The 20,314-nt window shown below is 35.2% G+C and overlaps 1 protein-coding gene across 2 annotated transcripts; it reads left to right on the top strand.

The window, feature by feature from the left end:
- The first annotated feature begins 669 nt into the window (after positions 1 to 669).
- On the top strand, positions 670 to 19,935 carry Nuf (rab11 family-interacting protein nuf). Of its 2 annotated transcripts, none has more exons than XM_072888533.1 (10): positions 670 to 1,080; positions 8,005 to 8,553; positions 10,280 to 10,354; positions 11,311 to 11,349; positions 12,224 to 12,338; positions 17,540 to 17,704; positions 18,016 to 18,385; positions 18,582 to 18,727; positions 18,822 to 18,866; positions 18,962 to 19,935. In XM_072888533.1, exons 2-10 carry the CDS (start codon positions 8,084 to 8,086, stop codon positions 19,082 to 19,084), a joined length of 1,548 nt encoding a protein of 515 aa, XP_072744634.1. In that variant the 5' UTR covers positions 670 to 1,080; positions 8,005 to 8,083; the 3' UTR covers positions 19,085 to 19,935. The 2 variants fall into 2 exon arrangements, with proteins under 2 accessions (XP_072744634.1, XP_072744632.1); XM_072888531.1 differs by having other exon boundaries at positions 671 to 1,080; positions 8,002 to 8,553.
- Positions 19,936 to 20,314: the final 379 nt, after the last annotated feature.

The following is a 20,314-nucleotide window of genomic DNA, read 5'->3' as shown; positions in this document are numbered from 1 at the left end:
GAGCAGGTCCTTATGAGTGACAGTGATGGCGTTGGCCTCGCTGGGGTCGATCCCCTGGAAGGCAATCGTTTCGATGACAACTACTACTTCCTAATGAGTCTGCTGCCGCATATCAGAACACTGCCGGCCGATCGCAGGATGCTGCTCAGGATACAGATGCAGGAGCTTGTTTACAAGGAGGTTTACAAGAAGACCATCGATGGCGAGCAAACATCAAAGACTTAATTCCGTCGTCATAGCGTATAAGCGTTCTTCTTCGAGAAACTTAATTTTTTTTCGATATTACTAAAGACGAAAAAAAGAGAAAAAATATTTATAAAAATTTCAAGCGAACTCATCTTTGGAACAGTTTAAAGATTAAGAAAAAAAAAGATAAGAAAAATTCTTTTACAAAAAGAAAAGGTTTTCCAATACAATAGTGTGAATACCATTATAGAATGGTATTCACATTTACCCTGCTTGTGTATGGTATGAGTCACGGTTTCCCTAGATAAGACCAACACAGGTCGCTCTAATGTTAATGTGCTCGCCCACGTCACAGACACGGTTGAGCGACACTGGTGCTTTCTCGTACCTGCGGGTACGACCGTGACTCACACACCTGTGCGGTGCCTCCGATGTAGTGTCAGAGCATCCGTCTGTGAATCGGCCACACGTATACACGCACACTGGCATTTCGCAGAGTCGTGCGATCAGCGCATGCGTACCCACTGCGGTTCCAATTGGGACCGCGTTTCCTTCGCTTTCGCATCGCCACTCTGCGTGCCTGTCTCTCCATCCACCTATCAACCTACCTACGTTCAGTTCGTCGCCACCAATCGTCCGTTATCCCAATCACGCGTGTTTCTCGACTCTACCTGCCGCTTCTTATTGTTCCACTTCTTCCTCTCTCTCTCTCTCTCTCTTTCTCTCTCTCTCTCTCTCTTTGTCTTTGTATCTTTTTTTCCTCCGTCATGAATAACGTCACGTTGCGTAGCGTCTTGTCGTAAGTCTCTATCGTGCCAGCACAGGTGTTAGTGGCTTGTGATATACGGGATACGTCGTCGTTATTGTGCTGCGGGAGCGCAAGATCGACTTTAGGTGAGTCAATTTACTTGAGGAATTTCACTCAAAAATCACTGTGCCAGTTTCGATGTGTCCTAGAACAATCACCAGTCGCTAGACCTGCAATGGGAATTTTCTAATCAATTTGATTCCTTTCCCAAAAGTAAATATCAATTTTTCAATCTTTTTCATTTTTCAAACTCAGGATTTTATTGGAGATCAAATTTTTTTGCATTTGTAAAACTTGATTCGCAAAAGAATACTTTTAATCGTGACTCACTTAAGGAAATACCATCATGTCTGAATATTTTTACTGATGAAAAGTCGACTTCAGATTAGCCAAAAAATGTGCCATTGATACGATAAACATTGTATATTTAAAACGAAAGCAACGTTGATGAGAGAAAGAGAGAGGGAGAAGGGAGGGGGGGAGAGAGAGAAAGAGCTTTGTTTTACATTTCTGTTGATGTCGCGTGAATGTATACGGATGTGAGTGAGATATTTAATAAGTCGCTGTTATAAAAATTCTATTGTACAGATCTCGGATCATTTTCATGACATTCCTTTGTGTAATATGTATCCTTAAAGGGGATTATTACTTTCGACGTATATATGTAATATGATGAGCGTGTCCAGTTTGGAAACAGAGCGTGCTCGTTTGATCTAGTCTAGCGTTTCATATTCTTTCTTGTCTTTGTCACGTGAACACACCGATTGCAAAATCGAAACAAAAGGCCAAAAAAAAATAAATATATATTTTATTTGAATAAAAAAAAAAACTTTATTATAGCGTTTATTTTTACTACATTCTTTTATCATTTATTTTTATTACATTATTTCTCATGTTATGAGTTATTAAATAATTCAATATTAGAAAGTAGATTTAATAATAATCTCACAAAAGCAAAAACTACTTTTGATCAGAATGCTCAGAAATATGTAACAAATAAGGAAAATAAGACGCTCAAGTTCACGAATAACACGAAAAGCAAATCAAACGTATAACATCGAAATAAATATCATCAGAGAGAATAATTAGTCCCGAAAGGGATGCTTAATTCACTCCTTGATTTGGTCAGTAGATGCAAGATATTTATGGGAGGCAGGATATATATTGGATATTTATGTTGGAACAAAGATGAGATATCGGAAATTCTAACGCGCGTTAAATATATACGTTTCTCTCCTCATCTACTCTAAATAGGCGGACAGGAATTCTCGACTCTCCGCCGATTCGAAACGCGTCTACGCATTCCGTTCCGAGTGACAAGTGCCTGGAAACCGAAACGCTGGTCCTCTCCCGGCGCGCGCGCGCGCGCTCAAACCCGCGGCCTGGTAATAAACGCCAAATGAAATTACACGATTGTAGGCCGATTTCGCCACACGTATTATTTGGCAATTGAGCAAAAATATGCGAATAATTCTTGCGAGAGTCATTAAAAAGTGTCCAATGACTTACCGACAAGCTGCAGTGCATCAACTTTGATAATTTTATAAATTTTTTTTTTTTCGAAAACATGTATATAAATAACATTTGCTTTCTTTTTTTCCACTCGTTTTTCTTTACGTCATCATCTTTATGGCTCAAAAGTTAAGATGTGAAAATGAATATCTGTATGTACTAATCAAATGCAATAGCTTCTAACATAAACATAGAAACGTTGTATTGCATGTTAATGTGATGATTTTTTTTTTAATATTTGACATTGACACTTTTTCTAGATATTAATTTGCGAAGCAAGTGTTGTAAATACAAAGTTAGCATTTACGAATGTGTACAGTTATTTGTTTCTAGTCAGTAACTCAGGATATTACGTGGAAATATAAATGTATAGATTATATCGTGAAATACGCAGAGTGCCATGTATTATATATGTATGAATCTGTTTCCTTGATCTATTTTCGATTTCCATTGTAAAGCGCGAAAACTCGCCATTAATCCTTTCTCGCTAAACAAGAATAATTTTGAATGATTTAACTTTGAATAACACTTTTGATTGCACGATATTGCATATTTCTCGTCTTTGATTCCCCCCCCCCCCCTCTCCGATTATTCTCGTTCTTTTTGGGAACATCAACGTTCTCGATTAAGAACACTGTTCTCATCCAATCGATCTTTATTAATATAGTTTTTTTTACTTTATCGTCCTTAAGTATCAAGTATTTTACATCAGTCTGCCAAAATTCTTAGGAAAAATGAAACTCTCGTATGATGGCATACAATTATATAAAAGTGTTCTTTTATCATTATATCATGTAGAGATATAAAAGATATTAAATACAAAACACAGTTTTGATTTTTGGAACGAAATTTTTCCTAAAATGAATAATTTATTTCTAATAAATTAAATAATAAAAGCTCTAGTTGTATTGAAGAAGTAATTATGAAAAATAATAGATATATACGAGCAAAAAAACAGTTTGTTTTAATTTACAGAATAAAGATATCTAAATAATTTTAGAAAAAAAATATCTTTAATATAAATGTATTATAGGATGTTTCAACATCAAACTAGTATCTCTTCAGCCACAAAAAATGTATCATAGAAAAAGAATTAAAAAAATACATTACGAAATAAAAAATTGATCTTGTGTGTATTAATAAAATTGAGTATAAATTACCTTTTAATAAAATATGTCATTTATATTCATTGTCAGTTTATATTAATTTAATACTAGTTATTAAATATTAGTTGTTCATCCCAGACGTTCGTATTACAGATATTTAGATTTTTTTTTAATTATCTACGTATCTTTATTCTTCAAAATAAAATAATTTGTTTTTTATTTATATCTATGTCTATTATTGTTCATATTTATTTCTTCAATTCATTTATTTATTAATCAAAATTATATATAGATATACACACACAGATTATATATATATTGTATATACAGGATGAATCAAACAACTTGTTCCTTACAATTAGCTCTCTTAGTACTTATATTTTTTAAAGAAATTAAAGATAGCGAAGAAATCCTTTTTGCAGATTTTATGATTTATTGGCACCTTTTAAATAACAAACAAGGCATTGCTAATTTCTTAAAAAAGCTACAAAAATAAAACCCTATTTTTTTTTTAATGGAACCATCCTAATTTTTTTATACAAATCTATTTTTCGCAATATTTTACATAAAAAGTTATAAAAGTATGATGACAAAAAATTGAAGTATAGATGAAAATTAATGTTTTTTTTAAAAATAATTATGTGTTTTCTTTTTATACCAATTGATTCTTTTCATTATTTCATACATAAAAGCATTGGAATAAGGTAATAAAAAATGAATATTTTACGAGATATTTCATAGGTTATGTAAAATTGTGTCAAATTAAAATATGAAATATCTTGTAAACTATTCGTTTTTTGGCCATCATAATCTTATAATTTTTTATGCAGAATATTGCGAAGAATCGATTTATATACATAAAAATTAGAATGGTTCCGTATAAAAAATAGTTTTATTCTTTTGTAGCTTTCTTTAAGACTTTAAGAGATTGTTAGAAATACCTTGTTTGTTATTTAAAAGGTGTCAAAAAACTATAAAAACTGCAAGAATAATTTCTTCGCTATCTTTAATAGTTTCAGGGAAATAGCTTGTAACAAGTTATTTGGCCCACGCTGTATACACCTATATTGATTAGAAATTTTTATATCGTTATTATTACGTATTAATATTTAAAGCAAATTTTACTTTAATCAAACTAAAATTTAAAAAAAATATACTATTTTTTAATCTCTAAAACGTTGGAAAGAAAAAAAGAGGAGGAAAGAATAAACTTGTTACTCTTAGTACATTTTGACATAAAAGGTATATGAATGATTAAATTCAATTTTAATCTCTCGAGTGGTAGTGTCTCTCGTCAGGCGACACGTTGCTATATTTTGATATCGATAAATATAGACAATTGCTATTTTGAAAGAGACAGAGATAGATAAAGAAAGGGAAACATTTGGCAATATTCCAACTCACGATAATACGATTAAATCTCGTACGTTAAAAGTCTCTTTTGAACTTGACGACCGTCTTTTACGGTACAACACATGTGCTACGGAGTATGAGAATGGTACCGTTCAATCGATCGATAATGCGATCTGCCAATGCTTCACCGTCATTAGAACATTTTTATTTTTAACGCTTTTATCTTTAATATAGATTTGTTTAAGAATCGTAATTTTAATGATAATTTTTTTGAAATTATAGCCGATTTTTCTTTAAGAAAATTTATAGAAGGAATATTATTTACTACATTTCTAATATTTGATTTTATACCTTTTATATATATATGTTTTATTTAATATTTAATCTTTTAATATTGATGTTAACTTTTACATTACTACTTTTATATTTACGATTTTATATAGTTTTATATATATATATATATATTTATTTATTTAATATTTAATTTAATATTAATTTTTTATCTAAACGTAAAAGAAATTTCTCGAAAAGTAAAATTTATTTAAATTTAAATCAACAAAGACGATGGCTGCAAGCTTGAAGCTTTGCCTTAAGAATTTTTTTTCAAAAAAAATTTGTTAAAATTAGAATTAATAAAACTGATTGCATACGCAGAATACTTTGTACATTTAATCGTACTCATCGTCATTTTGTCTAATAAATCTTTTATGCTTTTTCGCTGATTCACCGATAGCGGTTTCGCGTTAAAACGGTAAAGAATCGCTTTGTTTCTTCTGACTGACTAATATTCAAAATGAACGCAGTGCACCGCAATCCCGATAAGACACATTTACATTTTTAACGCGCTGAAAATTCACGAAATACACGCACACGTACCTCAAAATTTATGCTAATTAAATAAAAACTTCAAAGTTTAGAAGCTTAATGTAGTCGCGTGACTCACGCGGAAGATTGAGATAAGAGAGTAAATAATTCCTAATCACGTAACGACGCACAGGCATCGTAAATAATTCATTTAGACGGATTGTTCTCTCCTTCGACGATTCTCTCGCGAGTGCGGTATTCACTGTACCGTGACTTCTCTGCCGCAGTTCTCACGCTTTGCTTTTACTTCACTTCTCTAGAATGCATACGTTTAATAAACCGACGAGATCTCGCCGTCATTCCATGATCTGTACGAGGCTGCATTACCTCATTGACCTGGCCGTTACTAGTCGTTATCAGCAGGCGTTGTGCAAAAAGAAAGATTATATGTAAGAGTATTTTCTTTGCTTTATTTGATAAACGAGCGACTGCGCGAATTAAATTTTCTACAATCTCAGAGAATTATGTTAATTCTATGTGTAAAAATTTATGTAGAAGATTTATAGTTAAGAAAAAACTTACAGCTTTTAACAATTTCTCGAGATGATAAAACCTGAAGAGTTTCTTAAAAACTTGTCGTCTGTGTTTTTCATGTAAATTTATTTGTAGATGTTGTCCTTAATAATCAGGTTTCTACTTAGAAATCGCGAAACTTTGCTGCAATCCCATTCTACCATGGCTGTTTTTATCTCGTTAACATATAATCGATTTTTATCAGTTGATATCAGCATTGCAAAAAGAAGCCAAGAAGCTAAAGAATCAGGAGAAACTATGCTGTATCAAAACTGAAATCGTAATATTTAGTGTTGTTTTTACTTTTACTTATTTTTATCTGGAACTATAATATAAATAAACATAATAAAATGTATTATTAACCCTTTGAGTCACGACTTTTTCTAATTGTCAATATTTTATAAAATTTGGTATATAAGGGTTTTTGGGGTCGCTGATTACATTTTTTCGTAAAAAAAAGTAATAATTTTGACTATTTGTTTATATATGGTATTTTTGTAATTAACAATTAATGACTGTTCATATTTTTTTTACACTTGATATTGATATTCTAGAGTTTCTCTGTAGAAACAAAAAATCCCCGGTATTTGTTGATAAAAAAGTAATTAAAACAATAAAAAACTACTAAAAAAAAGGTGGGTCTCTGGGTGACCTGCTGTGACTCAAAGGGTTAAAAGAGATGCAAAGTTCAATTCTCTGGCAGATATTAATAGAATTTTAATTTAAGGCTTAATTACAAAGATATATGTATAATGATAAAAATTGGAAACTTGTAAAAAATGATGACGTCTCTCGATATTTTCGCTGAAGAAAAATCGACTCCAAATGATCTCAAGAATCTCTGCCATTAGCAAGTTTTTTATCAATTACAGAACACCCTGTATATATATGCATGTGCATACACAATAGTATGATAGCAGGATTAAAGATGATAGAAAATACTTGTTTTTATAACTTTCTTGAGAGGTATATTTTGACCGTTATGTTGGTACAAAGGATGATGCAATACAGTCGGACCTCTTATCCTATGACAAAAAATCCTCTCATGCTACGACTGCGAAAGGGGAATTATACCCCCACTCTCAAATTTTTGTCGTAGGATCAGAAGTTTAAAGGGAAGATTTCGGACCGAAAATGTCGTAGGATAAGAGATCCGACTGTACTAACAAAGGGCGGGATTTAGCAAGCAAGCGTACGTGATAACAGCGCTATAAGTAACTAACAAAAGAGGAAATCAAAATAAAAGAACGAACGTAGCGCACAAATGCAACGCGAGAAATTTAAAATTATAATGTAGATAAAAATATAATAGGTATAACATATAGCGTGTACATATATAATATATGAGACTGCTAACTCGATATCAAAAGGTTTTACAAGATGCAAGTTTTATTCCCCCTCATTCTCTCGAGCAAGGGACAAAAGAGTTGACAATTTTTTTTACCTCTCAAGACCAGCAACATATGCAAAAAGGATCGCGCGACAAGTTCACCTCGACCCCGACTCTTGATCGAGGAAGGAGAAGCTCTCGCGGGCAACGACTCGACTCTTTCTCTCTCTCTATCTTTTTTGCCTCTTCCGCTGCACTCCGTCAGTTACTCCCGAAGGGGACGCGCTCCTGGCATACCTCAGACCTGACTCATGGACTTGGTGTTTCAGCAGCGACGAATGAGAGCGTCTTCCGTCCCCGACACATGCTTGGATCCTGCGGAGGAGGTGCCTCTCGAAGTCGTCAGGAAGGATGGTGAGCTCCCGCACGCCCGACGCCAACATCGTCACGTCCACCGCTGACGGCGGCGCGGCCAACGGGACGGACGTCGACGGCGGAGTGGAAGCGGCGTCGTCGCGCGACGACGAGAGCCGCCGCGCGACAAGCAACGACCGGGAGTGGAGTCAGAGCGGGCCGGCTTCTCTCTCGATGTCAACCGATCTGCGCAATCTCGTCATCTCGCATCATCTTGCCGACTCCGGACGATACTCGTCGGCGAGCCCGGATCATCATCATCATCATCATCATCATCACCATCATCATCATCAGGAGGAGGTGACGACATCCGGCGACGTCACCGCTACGATCAAGATCGGCTGCCACGACGAGGAGGAGAGCTACGAGGGCTTCGGCTCTGTCGAGGGCGACTCCGTCGACGACGGACCGGACTCACCCGGTGGTAGCAGCTCCGCGCCCTCACCGACCGGCACCAATTCTCGCAGGTGAGAAGATATGTCGACGGGCTATTTCAGTACACACACACATTGTGAATAGAATGAATAATTTTGCGACATTTCTTTGATACTTTTAAATATTTTCATGGTTACTAAAAGTAAAGACACGCAAGATACATTGGACTAAATAAATTATATATATGTGTAAAACAAAATATTTCTATAAATGAAATCAAATATTAATAATATAATTAATTAATATAATATATATAAATAATAATATTAATAATATCATCTAATTATTAATATTAGAAGTTTTAAGAAGAAAAAAAAGTTTTCTATATACCTTATTTTACATAAATTTTTATATAATCTAAAGTTATAATTCGCAAAATGGGAGATTGATTGCAGGACTCTTAATTGTCCTTTAATCTCTTCTTTCTCTCTTTCGAGTTATTTCAATAAGATATATGTATTTGAAAGTTAAAATCGAACGGCGCGCGAACAAATATCCGTAATTCGGGATCGCTTTACGGCTCTAATCTAAGCAAGAAGAGAGTATAGCGAGCTTGGTCTTTTATTATGTCAATTACTTCCTGCCGTTGTTCGCTCGATACGTAACATTAGTCGCGGAACGTAAGCGAGTTCTTTCCGAAGCTGATGAATATAATATACGGTAGAAACGTTGAGACATTAAAATCTAGCATACAATTCTGAAACATGCCCGTGCACGTATTACACTGGATGGATGAGTATTATGTAAGAGCAACGTTGCATACAATGTCTATCACCTTGGAACAATACCGACTGACTTGCCATCTGTACACGCAAGTCACACAAGTTACGTAATAATGGCAATATATTTTTTTTTTAAGTACCACTTTGTGATTTTGTGTGTATGTGTGTGAATATTGTTTGTAGTTGAACTCTCAATCGCGTGATTTCCTATACAATTACGTCACACTTTTTCTTCGGAACAATGACTTTTGTCTATTAGAGAATTTTTTTATGGAATGGCAAAAATTTTTCATGTAAATTAGGGAGGGAGCTAATCACACGCATCATCTGTATCAAAAGTTAATACATTTAATATCTAATACAAGAGAAATTCTAGAGCCATGAATTTGATTACACTTTTAGACTTTTAAAATATAAACTTAGTAATTAATTTGTGAGTTAAAGTAAAAGATTTGTCTTGTAAAATTAAAATTTTCATTTTCACGAATTTTTGGATACAGACACTGTAACATTTTTGTGATTATTATAAAAAAGTTAATATACAATATAATATTTACGATTTTCAGATTAAATTATATATTATTCTATAGAAGTGAATCTTCACTTTAACTTATAAATTAATTATTAATGTTATAAAATAAATGTTATAATGTCTTAAAAAATTGTAAAAGTGCTTTGTGCAATGTAAAATTCATATGAATCTTGAAATATATTATAATAAATATATGTTATTTATAGATATATATATAGTATAAAAATAATATATAAATAATAAATATAACATATAAATGAAAAGATATATATATATATATATATATATATATATATTAATCAATATATATTATATATTATTTATATTACACTTCATATTATTATAGAAATATATTATTTATAGATGATTTGTGTAGTTTTAAAGGCGCATTTGTCTGTACTAGAACCTCTCATTCTCATATAACAATCGTATCGTCGTATAAAATTTCGCCGATCTTGCAGAGACCGAGTTCGTCTTAATTATATACATTCTTTAATTTTGCAGAAATCCAAGAAGTCCAAACTCCACCGTTGGAAGACATTCCTGGCTGCGTACTTCGCTGCGGAGAACGCCTCCTTGGTAAGAGAGATATGACACTTTGGTGGTCAAGAACGAGCGGGACGTAGATGCATACATACATTTCCCGTCCGGAGAGGGTGGGGGAGGGGGGGGAGGAGAAGAATTTCCGTTGTTCTTAAAAACCGAGACGGTGAGACAATAACGTGTGTTGCGTGTGAAAAAAAGTCTCGTGGGAAAGCGACTGAACGATGTTAAATAACCGGTTCGCGTTAATGCATAACGAAGGAGTTGAGGAACTTGTTAAATTTCTCGAGAGAAGCATATCTCCGGTTATCTGTCTAAATTCTAGATGATGATGAAGGAATATTGTTATCCAAACAATCACTTTCTTCTTCTCGTCGCAGTTTGTTGACGAATCGAAGTATTAGACTGAAACAAAATTATTCAATTAGTACTCTTTCAATGATATTTTTCCTTCTTAATGGGATATTTAATAGAATATTTTTGTTTGTTCTTTATAATTTGGAATTGCCTAAAAAAAAAGATTTTGAGATATAAAAAGATTACTTTCTTGGTAATATTTAGATTTGTACTATATATACTATTGTACAATAGAATTTGTATATTTCATATTATTTATAGTAATGAATAGGAGCTATTACGCGGGATTTGACAGCAAGCGAATTTTCGATACACAGGGTGTCCTAAATAAAATAAAATGTTAATTTTATGTAAAAAATTAAATATATATATTTTTTTTTAATAGGACACCCTGTATATCTAACATATTATTATCTATGTATATTTATCGTAATTGCTCACAGCTCTGTTATGAAAGCCACAATTTGGCTTATAATCAAAGACAAATCTGACCATGATTTGGCACTGTACGATCAACGAGTTAGGAACGCAATAGAACTCATGTTCAAAAGTAATTTATAAATAAGTGTAATCTGTAATAATAATTTATATATTTATATATTAAAGAAAATATTTTCGTATTTTATATATTACAGTTCGAGTAGAAAGAGACTCAGCTCCAACGCCTTGGCAAGGTAAGGAAGAATAAATATACAATTTTTATAAAATTTTATCATGTTCCTACAATAAAGAATTAATTAATTACAAATTTAAGCAGTAATTAATATTAAAAGAATCAAATCGAAATCTCTTTTTTAAATCATTACGAATTAGATCTTGACAATTTAAATCTTGCCAAAACTTTTTGTTGTTAATTTCTCTGTTAAAATCAGCGCATTCCGAAAATAATTGTTTTTTTTCTGCTATCTCTCGCGCCTTAATTGCCCCGACGCACGCAAAAGAAAAAAGAGTAACCTGGACAAAAGAGTTCACCGGCCGTAGGATGATGCTTCTGCATCAACGCTAATAATTCCAGACGTCTCGCTCCTTTCACGGAACTTGAATTGACTCGGACTTTCTAAAACGTGGGCGTGCTTCTGCTACGTTACTCATATTCCATACCCGCGATACCTTATTCGATATTCGCGCTACTGTTGTTCCTCCCAATTACGTGCCTTATCCATCCGCTAAGTAGGAAACATTCGACAAACTCACGTACGATAATCCAAGAGAAAAACTATTATACTTGGAAAAAAAAAAAAAAAACAAAATTGGAAAATTATTTTTCCATTTTCAATATAAATTGAAATAAATATTTTAAATAAAAACCCTTTCTTTTAATTGTGAGAACTTTCATTATTTGCTTAATAATTGTCAGTAATTAATTATTATTTTCAAATTTTTATACATTTTTATTGTAGAAAATTTTTATTATATTGTACTTTCTGTAAAAATTATCATACGTAAACGTTTAATATTTTCAAATAGAGTGATTCCGAAATTTCGGTTTAAAATTAGCAATTTCTTTCTGAAATTCTAAAGAAATCTTCTCTGACGTGACATTTGCAGCCAGCTTTATCGCAGTGGCAGCTTCAACAGCTCGGGAATGGGTTCGAACTACGACGCTACGGATGATGTATACAGTGATGTATCATTGGAGGACGTGATGGATCTCAGCCACAAAGTGAGTAAGACAAAATTGTGTACGAATAATTTTTTACTTGCATTTTACTCAAATCAGAGAGATTCGATCTCTATAAATAAATTCAACTTTTTGCTAAGCTTCTATTTTATTTCTACTTTGAACAAATGGAATTTCAAGATGTAAAAAAAGTGTCAAAATGTACGACGCGAACAGAGTTGTCAACATCAACGCGAAAACCCGTTTGTCAGTTTTCGAGTTAGTTTCTTTATCACTTAACCTGTTTAGAAAGAGTCGTCAAAATTATCAGTTTATCTTTATTATATCAAGAATGCAATCCTGAATGATTCGCGTTTGAATGTTCAGACCTGTTAATGTGCGCGACAAGTTTCCGTGGATCCTCCAGCGGCGCGCATCGAGTTTCCGATAGGAACCATCAGCATCCCGGGATACAGGCTCCTCATCTCGACCCTCAACCGTATTATCTTCCTCCTCCTTATGCGCGTTACCCTCCGTACGATCCGTACGCGGCCTATCACTGTCCAGGCCCGTTTTATCCGCCGCCGTGTTACGTCCAACATGACACTGCCAAGGAAGAGATCACGACTTGGTCCTGGACCGTCGTCTTCTTTCTCGTTCTTCTCGTGATCACTTTAATCGGAATCGTTTATCGTATCTTTCCTCGACGAAAGCTGGCCTTTTGGCTACGCTTGCACAGGTTACAGCCACAGGTAATCTCGCTTCTCGATTATATTTCGCAATCTACCTGGATCCTTTAAAGTTGTATTCGATCGTATCGCTCCTTAAAAGAAATTGATATTGCAAATTTTAATCTACTTCAGTTTAATTACCCTACATAATTCTAATTTTTACATAAACGACAGGGGCGGATGCTCTAACTTGCTCGATTGATCTAGAGTTAATAGAAGTTATGCATACAGATCTGTATCTGTATATTTCGTACTTTTTATAAAAATGTAGGATCCTCTCTCCGTATAGTGTATGAGAAAAATCAATTGTATCCTAAGACTGCGAGAGAGGAAGAGAGACCTAGTGATACGCGTACACAAATAATACACGTCAACCTTTTTTTCGCCCTCCTTATGTATAGGGCTATAATCGCGACTGAGTTTCGTAAAGCGGTCGATTTCCCGAGGAATCTACGCTGATCCTGTCCGTCTTTCTCGGCTCGCATATAGACCGCGAAGACGGAAACGAAGCAAGACGCGGCTCAAAACTGTCCTGCGGAAATTCACCGTTGCACCGAGGATCGCGGCGAGTCCACTTCGTTGACAGATGCGACGATAACGAGGCAGTTCATCAATCCTGAGGAGGAGGACGACGACGATGATCGGTACGGGAGGGAAAATGAACAGGGCACCCAATCTCAAAATATCCAAACACGAATATTCCTGAGACCGGGATCGATCACCCGTATTCTTACGAATTTGAAAGTTTGAAAAGTGTATGGTGGACAAGAAATTAAGGAAAATGGGGAGAGATATAAATGAGCGAATGTTAATTGCCAACGAAAGCAAGTAATTATTTTCGGGAAAGATGTCTACTTTTGTCATCAAACAATCCGTCTTCGGAAAAAGATGCTAAATCCGTGTTATGTAATTTCATGAGCTAAATTTAGAAACGAATTACAAAGAAATATGACATTTAATTAATAATCAAAGATATATCGATATAATATTAAAAAATAATAAAAAAGTTTACACTTATATAAATGTGATGCGCAAAAGTGAAATAAATTAAAAAATTAATTGAAATGAAAAAAAAAAAAATTTTTAAGCATATGTACACAAGTTCAATAAAACATTTCTGTGAATCGTCGTATTTGCATTTATCACGAATAAATATAGAGATTTGCGTGTCTGATCTGATGCCATCAAAATTACACCGATCTCTATGTCTGATGTTTCTATTTCTAGTTAATTCCACGAGATATGTATGTATATATTACATACATACATGCATACACATACGTAGCTTATGCGAAATTTCACATTCTATAGATAATTTCATGTAAGAGAAACAAACGCTAATTGCACGTATTGACGTTGTTGCAATGGATCGTCAATTAAATTGACAAGTTTGCTCACGTAAAATAAATCGTAGAAAAAGATACGAATTCTGTTTAAATTTTATATATCTCGAAAGAAAACTCGATCACTTTCAATGGAGTCGCGGAAAATCTGGCGGAATTTCACCGCGAAATAGAAATATGGATCGCAATTGTTAACAAAATTTTGCATTTATGACTCTGCAAACAAATATATGAGATTTTCGATGCAGTTATACGCAAAAAGAGAAAATATTCGCATGGCCTGTCAAGTCCAGCCCGCAGGTCGGGTGGCTCTGCTCGGATGGACGGGTTGGCCCTTTGTGAGTTTTCTATTAATCTTGGGATGGATCGTATATCTGGTATGCAAGACTTACAAAAGGTAGACATCGAACTGACATCGTGATTTCTCTCAACGACTCGATTAATACACATTTTCTGCTCTTACAAAAAAATATTTCATATGACTTGAGAATATAATCAAAACAATCGAGTTTTGTCAAACTTTCACTCCGTGTGAGTTTCTAGAAAAATAAAATAATATATTAATTGATAAAAATTGTAAACGAAAGAATATATTGACAAGAGTTGCAGACCGGGTTGAAATAAGAATAATATTAGATTGTTATGTAGTATGATTGAATATATATAATATATACAAAAGATGGAAATTAAGCACGATTTCTGACGATGACACAATGACAACACATGTCCTTTTCAAGCGCGTGCGCAACATTGCGTAGCCCTATGTCTACAACTTTGACATGTAAATGCTGACGCACTTGCGATGATGCAAGTGGACGACAAAGCGAGTTATCGTCCCAAACATTAGTCTGGAAAACTTTCACCGCCGATGATCGATCATCAACACAAACAACCGGAGTGGAATGTGCATCTGGACGTGATATCCGGAGTAATTAGGAGGCGTGTATTATTATCGGCGAGCTTGTGCTTATCGACGTGATATCGCTGGCACTCACAGATATGCAACGACTCCGACCACTCGGCGTAATGTGAAGTACATAATAGTATCAAAATGACACAGCCTAGAAAAGGCAATTTAAAATTATTTGTTAAAAAAAAAAAAAAAAAAAAGAGTCCGTCCAAAAATTTTAAATTCGGAATAACTTTACGATTCCACCTTTCCATGCGGAAAAATGAGCCTCGTGATGAGCGATTTCGTCATCGCGAATAAATATAGATACGCTTTGCGTGTCCACGGCATCGAAATGTATGCCTAACGGATAACACATCGATTTCCGTTTCGGAGAAGTTATTGTACGCCAACGGAACGAAGCTTTCGCGCGAATGTATGTCGCGAGTGAGTAAAAGAGGCGTAAGGGCGGGCTAGAGAGTGTTCGACGTAATACGGCCGGAACTGTCAAGAGTTAGCCGGCACGTGGTATGGAACGCACAAATAGCCTCGGCGGTGACTACTCCCCAGACTCCGGCCTGCGGTGGGCGATCAGATAGAGAGGAAGAGAGACGGAGAGAAAGAGAGAGAAAAAGAGAGAAAAACGTACGAACGCGAACGAATGACGACGGACTTGGGACTTGGAATATATTCCTGGCGCGTAGAAACCGCATAGGACGTTGCTGTGCGCGTGTCTCTCTCATAGAAGCAAGTCCAAAGTAAGCATCTTCGATGTGCATTATCGCGACGCGGTCGCGCGTCGCGACGAAGGTGACGACGACGACGACGACGACGACGGCGGCGGCGGCGGTGGCGGCGGCGACGACGACGACGACGACGACGACGACGACGACAAAAAAAAGGAACTCGCGCGGAAATGACCAAGTGCGATACAGGCGATGACGTGACGCGATAACCGGGTCCACGGTTAACGCGAGACACCACGCCGCGATGGAGCTGAACTTTTGCGAGGAAACGATCGATCCGTGCGATCGCGACGTCCGCGCGTCCTTCTCCGGGGAGGGGCCGTCTTCCGGGCCTGGCGCCGGCCTCGAGTACGACCTATGGGAGGGTCAATTCCAATTCGTAGGACAGCAGACAACGTCGCCGCCGCGCAACGATCGACAGCCACCACCTCCTCGTCGTCATAACCATCGGCTCAACGAGCAAGTAAGAGACGAGCAGATGTACGGGAAATTGTTCTCGATCTTTCATCAAGGATTTTCAGTTTGATTCCTTCAAGCTCCATTTCCCGCCTCATTAACGCACAAAAATCTATTTCGCGACCATTGCACATACATATATCGCGTATCTATTTTTGCTAATAAATATAGACGCTATTTTCGTGTTAGTCTTTAGCATCGAAATGCAGATTTAAAACAAAAATACATCCATTTCATTTTACCACTAGAGAGATATTTTGCATAGTTTTAGCGATATTGGCATCGTTATCTCGATTATCGAGAGAATACCAACTGTAACGAGTCTAATGGCAGTATATCTACCTAACTCGCGTTAATTTGATATTCTTTATCGCGGGCGATATTAAATGAGCGAGGAATATTATATGACATAATATATAACTGTGAAATATATAATCGAGCGACATCACAAAGACAAGGTATTTTTCCATTGTACTTTCTCGCAACTTCTCTGCGAAATGAGATATTCGCTATAAGTAGTGTTCTGTTCGTTTCCATTGATAGGTACCTGGAATTTTCATTGATAGTCACGGTAACGTGGGCACGCGTTCTTTAAGGGGAGCTCGCGTTTTCTTCAATACACTTTCTCCGCGCAATTCTGCGCCTACGTATATTTATATATCCATATAACGTCGATCAGTGGATTTGCATCTTTCTCCTCATCATTTCCGTGATTGACACTTTTTAAATGTTTCATGTTTTCCGGAGGAAGGGGAGCGTAGGTCATAATATTGATCATAATATTTTCCCACAGTTCCATCTAGTTATGACTTTTATTAGTTAATCTTTCTAATTATATACATTATTTTTAAGCACATTTAAAAAACGTTAATTAGGTAAGATAGATAACAAGTCTACATTTTTGTATAATATTACAGTTTTTTCTAGAATGTTAAGAGAACAATTTTTATTAATATTACTTCATTTGTTTGACATTCATTGATACTGTGAAAAAGTTAAAAATGATTCACTCTAGAACGAGATTCTCTAGAGTGAATGGCGAATGTGTAATCTCACGATTGTTTCGCAGAACATTGAAATCATTTTCTAAATGCCATAGGTTCAAATGATTCAAGAACAAATGGATGCCTTAGCGGATACTAAATCGGTTGGCGAAGAGAGGTATGCTCGAGCAAAGCAGGAAAATGCAACGTTACAGGCGCGCATACTAATGCTCGAGGAGGCGGCCAAAGATGCGGAAACAAGAGCCGAGGAGAGACTTCAAGTGAGTTATTTTGTCTATTCGTAAATCGGCCTCGTAGCTGTATCTAAAACAAACTTTACGAATAAAATAGCATGGACTAAGGTACAAATTGACATTTGCATTTCGCATACATTTAATGCAATTTTTGTTCTGCAAGGTTTCTTTTGTAGACTAAAGTAAAAGTAAAAGATGAATACATAGATATACTCTGAAAAGATCAACTTCTGAAGATATAAATTTCTGAAGAGATACACGTCTTAACACTTTTCATTTACGCATTTTTTTTTAATGTTTTCAATTATCAGTTTAAGAACCTTTTTTTTACATTACAGACCGAACAACGAAGGCATCGGGAATGGGCGTGCCGTTTGGAACGTGAACGACAATTGCAGTTGGAGAACTATGCCATTAAGCTGCAGGCTGCAGAAGTGGACAGTTCTAGCCTGAGGGATGAGATTGCGAGAGTGCGCGAGCAACTCGAAAGAGCGAGAGCGGACAAGACGCGACTCGAAAATGATCTCCGGGACGCCAGGAGGGAAACGGACGCTGCACGCGAAAGTGAACGTCACGCGATAAGCCGAGCTAACGAGGCTCATCATCAGCTGGACGCTATGAGAGAGGAACTTTCGTTACGGAGCGAGGATCAGCAGAGGCTTGAGGAATTGGTACAGCAGGTGGTTCAACTTCAAGCTCGAAATAAAAGTACGTAACATTGCTGTAATTCTGAATCGTTATAATCATACTTGTTCACTTTTCAAAAATCTTTTAATTTGATTTAGAATTTTTCTCATTATGAAAGAAATTGCATTCTAAGCTTTAATATTAAGAGTACTTAAAGTATTATAAATATGAACCTTGATCTTATGAGATTCTATTGCAATGTTTCATTGATTTGCAGGCTTGGAAGAATCTCGAGATGAACTGCAGGCTGCTGCAGCGCTACAAGCAGGTCGTGAACTTTTGATGCTGAATCCTTGTAACAATAATGCTGAGAAAGGTCCCAGTCTCGCTGTAGAATTGTTAGCTGGCATGAATCCAGACCAGGTAATTGTTAAATATCCAAATTGTTTAAGATATATTAATTGAGAATTTTTTAAGAAAATAATTAATTTAACATTGATTTTTTTATATTTTATAGATTGATGGCCAAGGAGAGCTTGGCGAACCGCGCACGATGGCTGAAGTATGTATTCAGATTAATCTGGAATTTTTACAATCTTTATTCTGTATACGCATTCTTAAAACAATCTGATTAATCTTTACAAATTATTGTTACAGTTGAAACAAGCCCTGAAAGAACAACAAGAAGTAAACACGCAATTGAGAACATACATTGATGGGATATTACTAAACATTGTGGAAAATTATCCACAATTACTAGAAGTGAAGCAAACGCACTGAAACTGTAGCGCATGAGATTATTGTTAAATTTTAAATAGCTTAAAGGCAATTATACGTTATCTTTCTTCATCAAATCCAAAAGATTGGAGTTTGGATTAGAAGTCGGCTGATGTATAATTATATTTTATATACGCAATGTTTTAACACGAAAAGAAAAATATTCTTTAAGGGTACGCGTCAGACTCGTGTGCGAGAGAAGTCAATTTTAATCGAAAGCTTCTTCTCAAGATGATACTCGAACAATGTGAAAAAGTCTATCTAGAAGAAACTTTTGTACTTTGACTTGTACATTTTTTGTTTTTTGATGTCTTAACAATATTTTTTATTGTTAAGATGCAACATAATATACTTGTTGCGTCCTTCAGATCGGAATCTGCTGTGTTTTCAATTATTAATACTCTAGGCAGAGAGTGCAGTGATATAGGAGGAACATTAATTTTCTTCCTCAAGTGAGCTCTTCGGTCACATTGTCCGCGAATCTTCAAGCCGATTACCACTGCCGTTGCTAAGTTTTATCACAAGCAAATTTCTTGTTACCAGAGTGGTGGTCCATCTTACTTAGGCGAATAGCTAATACACTACAAAACACGCGAGATCGTTAAAGTACTAGTATACATTAACGACAGTGTTGTGTCAAGTGTTACCTAAAAATGAAATGTATACATTTATTGTATATATGTGACAACGGAGACGCGACTGTGCTTTGTGTCGCGAAAACTGTGATGCGTTAGAGTACCTTTTAAACTAAATAAAAAAATCAGCGATATAATTGTATAATTATAGATGAAAATCGTGTACTCTAGGTCTTTATACTGAAAATTAGTAATTGTGATTAAATGATTATATTTTGATACTTGTTCTTTTTCCTCCTTTTCTTTAAAATTATTACGAAAGAAATTTAATGTAAACATAGATATTATAGGAAGCCTATTTAACGTTTTTGAAAAATTTCTCGTATGTTTATGGAAGATATTCATCTTTTGGTTTTCTAAAAAAAAAAAAAAAAAAAAAAAAAAAGTTACGTAATATAACTGGCTGTCAAATAGAGAATTTAAAATTATTTTAATATATCTAATTATATATTTTACATATTTGATAACCAATCTTATGGCTATTTATGCGTGTTCTTGCTAGAAAGTTTTCATTGACTATGCTCACATATAATGGCCACATCAGCGCTCACGCAAGAAACGACGCGATAGCCAATCGATTTACAGTCCGTAGAAGCAA

Source organism: Anoplolepis gracilipes, chromosome 3 (assembly GCF_047496725.1).
Source record: "Anoplolepis gracilipes chromosome 3, ASM4749672v1, whole genome shotgun sequence".
NCBI classification, from domain to species: Eukaryota; Metazoa; Arthropoda; class Insecta; order Hymenoptera; family Formicidae; genus Anoplolepis; species Anoplolepis gracilipes.
The sequence above is the reverse complement of the archived record's forward strand: the minus strand, read 5'-3'. Positions and strand labels throughout refer to the sequence as shown.

What these genes read in the sequence shown, in the direction of transcription:
- Nuf (XM_072888533.1), top strand. Translation starts at nt 8,084, where the DNA reads ATGGTGAGCTCCCGCACGCCCGACGCCAACATCGTCACGTCCACCGCT. An exon ending in ACCGGCACCAATTCTCGCAG is followed by an intron (nt 8,554 to 10,279) that starts GTGAGAAGATAT and finishes TTAATTTTGCAG; the next exon opens with AAATCCAAGAAGTCCAAACT. An exon ending in TGATGGATCTCAGCCACAAA is followed by an intron (nt 12,339 to 17,539) that starts GTGAGTAAGACA and finishes TAAATGCCATAG; the next exon opens with GTTCAAATGATTCAAGAACA.